Source organism: Capricornis sumatraensis, chromosome 10 (assembly GCF_032405125.1).
Source record: "Capricornis sumatraensis isolate serow.1 chromosome 10, serow.2, whole genome shotgun sequence".
NCBI lineage: Eukaryota > Metazoa > Chordata > Mammalia > Artiodactyla > Bovidae > Capricornis > Capricornis sumatraensis.
Window position 1 is genome coordinate 62,549,288 of NC_091078.1, and position 6,502 is coordinate 62,555,789.

The 6,502-nt window shown below is 50.5% G+C and overlaps 1 protein-coding gene across 1 annotated transcript; it reads right to left on the reverse strand.

The window, feature by feature from the left end:
- Positions 1–58: 58 nt before the first annotated feature.
- Positions 59–6,010, reverse strand: OGG1 (8-oxoguanine DNA glycosylase). Its single transcript, XM_068983199.1, has 8 exons — positions 5,893–6,010; positions 5,022–5,129; positions 4,467–4,714; positions 3,753–3,932; positions 1,862–2,043; positions 684–834; positions 471–520; positions 59–246 (listed from the first exon to the last, which is right to left on the reverse strand). Exons 2-8 carry the CDS (start codon positions 5,126–5,128, stop codon positions 157–159), a joined length of 1,008 nt encoding a protein of 335 aa, XP_068839300.1. The 5' UTR covers position 5,129; positions 5,893–6,010; the 3' UTR covers positions 59–156.
- Positions 6,011–6,502: the final 492 nt, after the last annotated feature.

Below are 6,502 nucleotides of genomic sequence, written 5' to 3' on the forward strand. Positions count from 1 at the left end.
ATACCCCACATGGTTGTGCAAACTGCTTGATTTGAGGGTGCCTGGCCCCTGAGATAGCTGTAGGAAGTCCCCTTTCCAACATGAGACTGGACGGGGGAGAGTAGGAGGGAGCAGTAGGGAGGGGTGTTTGGGGAATCCCTTTCTTTGTGCCCCCACCTAGCCTTCCGGCCCTGTGCACCTTTTTCTGCGCTTTGCTGGTGGCTCCTGAGCTCGCTGGAGTTGGCGCAAGTCAGCGCTGAATAGCACCTGGGGAAGAGGGGTGGGAGTCTGAGTCGGGAGAGGGCACACTGCGGTCAGGACTGGTGGGGCAGTGTAGGGAATTGTAAGGGCTCATGGGTGGCAGGGCTGGGGTAGAGAGTCCTTTAGGCTTGACTGGGACAGCAATGGAGGCAGAAGAAAATAGGTCAGGGCCAGGGAGAAGTCCTATGGGGTCTGGGCTGGAGTTGGAGGGGAAGCCTAGGTACACTCACTGCTTGGGCCCAGCCAGCATAAGGTCCCCACAGGTTCCGGAAAAAGTTACCTAAACCAAAAAAAAAAAAAAAATTACCTAAACCAGAAGTGGTGAGGTGATGTTAAATGGCCCCTTGTGCTCTCTATCCACAAGGGTGGGGTTTTAGGGAGAGTGTATTTCTACCACCTCAGCCCACACATACCAGCCCTGACATCCCACTCTCTCTCCTTACCCAGTTCCTTGTTGGCCTGGGGGCTCGGGCCCTTGGCCTGGCTGGTGGTGGGGTGCCAGCTGTAGTCACGCTGGGCAATCTGCCACACGTGGACATCCACGGGCACAGCCTGGGGTTTGTCTAGTGCCATTAGGCAGATGCAGTCAGCCACCTTTGACAGACAGAGTAAGCCACAAAGGAATGCCAGGGTCCAGTCAGCAACCTGCTTCTAGTCCCAAAGCCAAATGCTTCCTTCTCCACTCTGAGGACACTCTTACTGTATTTTCTATTAATAATTTAAAAAATAGCTGTGACGAGAGTGCTACTGGGTAAACATCTTATGTGTGCCAGTTTCATCATAACCTGAAAAGAAGGTTTATTGTAGACAAGAAAACAAGTCCTGAAGGTGAAGTGATTTGGACAAAGTTACACAGATAGGGAGACTCAGAACCAAGATTTAATGTTAGGCTGGAGTTCAGAGCCCATTAAAAAGAGTAATTTAAATAAAAATTTATTTTTAAAGTACAGAGAAATATAAAAAATAAAACAATAAATACCAAATTCCCAATCATCTTTCTGATACCTAACCATTCTTGAAATTAAACAAGAAGGTCTATTATCCTTTAATAAAAAAAATTAAAAAACCCAAAATTCTGTAAAGCAATTATCCTTTAATAAAATTTTTTTAAAAGTTCTGTAAGTACATATAATTTTAAGGGAAGAACAAAATGAAAAGTGGAAAGCTTCCCTGGTGATCCAGTGGTTAAGACTCTGAGCTCCCAATGCAGGGGGAATGGGTTCAATCCCTCGTCAGGGAACTAAGATCTTGCATGTCACACAGTACGGTGTTTTAAAAAAAAAAAGTTGGAAACATCTTATTTGTCTTCCAAAAGGTAACCACTATTGAGTTCCCTATGATTCCTTCCAGAAGTTTCTGCACACATACAGTAGTGTACGTATGTACCTGAACAAATGGTTTTTCTAAAAATGCATTCAAAGAGCAATGTCTTTTATACACTTTCTGCATTCTACATTTTCTCTAATAAAACATCTGCTGGTATCCTTTCTCCCTCCCACTCTGCCTCCAGAAGCCAAGCCTACACCCAGCTCTCAGGACTGCCTTGTCTCCTCCTCTGCTACTCTCTGCATGGGGAGTGAGAGTAGCTTCTACCTGCCCCCCTCCCAATGCCGGGCCTCACCTTGGTGCCTACTCCAGGCAGGGTGCAGAGGGCCTTGTGAGCCTCCTCATAGGGGGCCTTGCGCAGCTGCTGCAGCCAGGGAAGTCCACCCCGTTCTTCCAGGATGGCTCGGGCACTGGCACTCACAAAGCGGGCACGGTACCCCAGGCCCAGATTCCTGAGCTGAGCTTCCACCTCTGGCCCTGTGGGGGAGTGAGGAGGAGAACAGGGGTCAGACATTCTCAAATTCTTCCTGTCACCAGGCTAGTGTGTGAGCCCTGTAAATGACACGTATGCTTTTCCTAAGTACCCTTCTCCTACCTTGCCATCCTCTGGGAGACCCCAGGATACTTGCATATACAAAGGAAAGAATGAAGCCTGGGTTCTGCCCCTCTACAAATGTTTTCTGAGCACTATGTGCTGTGCACTGGAGCAGGGATTGAGAAGGACTTGCTAGTGGAAGAACTCCTCAGTTGAGTTCTTTAACCTTTCCAAAGGGTGTGAATTCATGAATTCACATTCATGATCTAAAATAATACATAGGGCTTCCCTGGTGGTCTAGTGGTTGAGTCTACCTGCCAATGCAGGGGACATGGGTTCAACCCCTGGTCCTGAAAGATCTCACATGCTTCATAGGAACTAAACCTGTGTGCCACACGACTGAGCCTGTGCTCTAGAGCTGCAGCTACTGAAGTCCACGAGTCCTAGAGCCTGTGCTCCACAATAAGAGAAGCCACCTCAATGAGAAGCCCAACCACCCCAATGAAGAGTAGGCCCTGCTTGCCACAACTAGAGAAAGCCCATGCATAGCAATGAAGACCCAGAGCAGACAAATAATCTAAAAAATAAATAAAGTAATAGTCATAATAACAGTAGCAGTTTCGATTACATGCTTTTCTCAAGGACCTTGATGACAATACTACTGTTCTTCCCACTTTACAGATGAAGAAAATGAGTGCTTAGAGGAGGTTAAGTAACTTGCTCAAGAAAGGACAGAGATGGGACCTTGCACTGAGGTCTAGGACACCAAGCCGGTGCTCTTAACCCACTGCACTGCACTACCTCACGACTGCCTTATTCATGCCTCAAACCCTTCTGGATAGAAACTGTCATTCCTGTTCCACAAACAAGGGAAGCTTGGAGAAGTGAATGAATTCCCAGAGGTATTATGACTACTAAGCTGGGAGCTGAGACCCAAGATGGGTTTTCTAAGCACCCAAAACATTCTGTTTTCTCTAGCGGGGGCTGTGTCTTTGCTATGCAGGCACTAAGCACTTTTTCCAGCTTGTTCTCACATCTGCCAACTGATGTACTTGCCTCTGTAAAGTACATCCCTCACAGCGCTCCCATGAAGAACATGTGTGTTTTTGGATGCAGAATTGTTGGGTTCACAGCAGAGATAACAATTTGAATTTTCTGCTTACTTCCTATATGCCAAACACTATGCTAGGTGCACTGTGTGCATTCTTTTACTCAACCCTCTTGAAACTCTTGACAGGTTGGAGCTATTGTTATCCCATTCAATGGATTAAGAACCTGAGGCACAGAGAGGCTACATAATGAACTCAAGGTCATACAGACAGAAGTCAAGTGCCAGAGTTGAAATTCAGTCCCAGGCAGGCTATCTCTAGAACATGTGTCTTAAGCCCAAACTACTGTACACTGTATACAGATGTCTTCTGATGAGCCATTGAACTCATGGGCAAAAAGCACAGACCACTGAAGTGCTGACAATTCAGGGACAAGGAAGATGAGGTATAACTGGGGCTGACCAGACCAGGCAGGGTGGTTCTGGATGAGAGCAGTATTTAAAAAGGCAGAAAGCGTTGAGATGGAAGAAAGGCATCAGGGGAGAACTCAATAGACCCTGAAAGCGGTTGTAAGGCCTGGAGCCAGGGACCCAGCTACTCACCAGCCAGGGCCTGCAAGCTGGGGAAGCCATGGTAGGTGACATCATCAAGCTGGATGAGCCGAGGTCCAAAGGTCTGGCAGAGCCGTTCCACTATGCCAGTGATGCGAGCAATGTTGTTGTTGGAGGAACAGATGAAAGAGAAAAGGCATTCGATGGGGTCCAGTTGCAGGAGTCGCACACCTGGGGACCAGAAAGGTAGGGAAATGAGAAATCACCTGCTGTTGGTAGTGACCTCTTCTTACCCTCAGATCCTAGGCTCCAATGGGATCCTAGGGGAATAAGGGACAGTGTTGTTAAAGACAGTAACACTGGAGCTCTCATTCTTTGTAGCACCTTGTGAGGTTTGTGTTATCCCATTCCACAGACAAATAACGCACAATGTAAGCACTACGAGGTTGGGGATTTGTTTCGTTCACTGTGGTATTCCCAGTCACATAGATGATGCTCTGCAACATTTACAGAATGAACGATGTCACCAGCCCCAGATCACACAGACAGGATATCCCTGTCACTTCACTATGGTGGCCAGCAGGACATTAACAGTAGTAATAATAATTACTGTGTGTCAGGCACTATTCTAGGCACTTTATATGTATTATCTTCTTTAATCCTCATAAAATTCTCAGATAAATATAATCTCTTTACAGATGGTGAAACCGAGTAGCTTAACCAAATCACAAGCAACCCAACCTCTGCCTCAGGCTCTGTACTCACCCTTAAATTTCTGAGCCACCTCTTTAAAGTGGGGATCCACGGAACTCCAATGGTGATACAGTGGAGCAAGGCTGACATCCAGCTGGAAGTACTGTTGCACGGCCTTTAGCTCTTCCAGTGTGGGCCTGCCAACCCTGCCCTTGTCCCCTCGGTACACGGTGCAGTAAAGATGCTCCTCAGTCTGGGTCAGGGTCCATACCTGGTCGGCCAGCACGCCACTCCAGTGCGCAGGGCTTTGCTCCCTCCACCTGCGCTCCCAGGCATATGGCAGCCCTAGCACTCAATGCCCCTTTCTGCACCCTTTGGGGCCCTCCTATCCTATAACTGCTTCACATACAAAACTGACTCACGAACTGCAAAACACAAGTGCTTTCTTTTACACCAATTATACTATGTAATTCTCGCAACAGCACCGCGCAGGCTTTTCCACCTTATAAAGGAGTTAACAGAATCACCACTCGTGCTTCGGTCTCTTTGGTACCCTTCCTTCACCCCCAACGTTCCTTTGCACCCAGGGCCTGCGGTGCTGAGGAGCCAAGACTCAGGGTCACTCACCGGAAAGACTGTCCAGAAGCCAGAACCAGGTCCAGGCGCAGCTCAGAGCGTGGACAGGGGATGGAGGCCCATAAGGCCGGGAAGGAGGCTAGAGTGCGATGGCCCATGCTACCCAGCAGAAGGGAGACCACTGACATTTCCAGTCAGTCCCCGCCCCGCGATGGTCCTGCCCACTCGGAAGGGGCTCTACCTGTCAAAAGACCTGGCCCCACAGACCACGCCCCTCAAGGCCTCACCCACCAAACCCTAGCCTCTTAATTTAAGGCCCGCAGTTTTATTTAATTTCTCCACTCCCCGCAGGCCCTGCTCTCTCAACGCTTTTTCCCTTTCACTCTGTCTTGACCCTCCCGCACTTCATAGGCTTTGGGCACGCAAACCCAGCCCCTCAGGCTACCAAGATTTTGTGAAGCGCGCGCTTACGCGCTCTTCCGCTTTCTCTGGGGGCCGACCTCTCTCTCACCGGAAGGAGGGCTCAGGGCAGGCTAATTGGACCCAGAGGTAACCAATCCGCAGAGAGTTGGGAGGCGCCAATGAGAATCGGGCGTGGAGCGGAGGGGGCGGGCCTTTCTAGGCGCCGCAGCGGTTGGCGCGAGCTGGGCTCGCTGCCCGCTGTTGGCCTTTCCTCTGTGGGATTTGTCTGCACTCGGCACGCCGGCGCGTCCCATCCCCGCGCTCCTCTGCCAAGACGCACAGTGCGCCCTCAAGCCACAGTCCTCACCGCCTGCTTTCCTCAGAGCCCTGCGATGCCTCAGGGCCTGCCTGCCCGCAGAACCAAGTGCTGTCCCCCGGCATCCTTGGGGCCTTTCTCAACGAGCCTCTTCGGGCTGATCCTCACCTTCATCAGTCTGGCTACCCTGAACTCCCCCCTCACCGAGAATCGTGCCCGGATCGCAGCTCCGGGCCAGCCGAGCCCGAGATGTCTCTACAGCGTCTGGATCCCGAGGAATCTGCTTACTCCCTCGCTCTCTGAGTTTCTGCCCTCCAAGGGCTTGTCCCAGAGCCTCGACACGGAGCAACCTTAGGCCTCACTGACTTCCTCATCTGAGGCCTGCCTCCTGGGATTCTGCGCAGACTGCCCCATCTGGCGTCACCCGCCACCTGAAAGCCCTACCGAAAGGGGCCTCTGTGAGGCTCCAGAGAGGCCTTAGGACCACCAACTCTGTGGCCCCAGGGCAGCCCCGTTGCCAGGGCCGGCTGCCTAGTCCAGGGAAGATGTGGCAAAACCTCCCTCCTGGAGAAAGACACAAAAACGAGACAAGAACTGTGTTTCAACGGTTTCTCCCCTTCTAGCATAGTGACTCTTGGTTACTGTATCTCAATGATCAGCCTGCAGATTCCTTAAGGGACAGACTGGCAGCTGATTTGTCTGTCTCTCCCACACAGTATCTAGCAGAGGGCTGTAAACCTGGGGGCATTTCAGCCCACTGCTCAGTAGTCACAAGACCCTGGGGCTGCTTCCTGTGCTTCTCTCTTCCGTGGGA

Coding starts and splice junctions, on each gene's coding strand:
- OGG1 (XM_068983199.1), bottom strand. CDS start 5,128: ATGGGCCATCGCACTCTAGCCTCCTTCCCGGCCTTATGGGCCTCCATC. Junction 4,715..5,021: donor GCTTCTGGACAGTCTTTCCG/GTGAGTGACCCT, acceptor CTGGGAGCGCAG/GTGGAGGGAGCAAAGCCCTG. Junction 2,044..3,752: donor CAGCTTGCAGGCCCTGGCTG/GTGAGTAGCTGG, acceptor ACTCCCCCACAG/GGCCAGAGGTGGAAGCTCAG.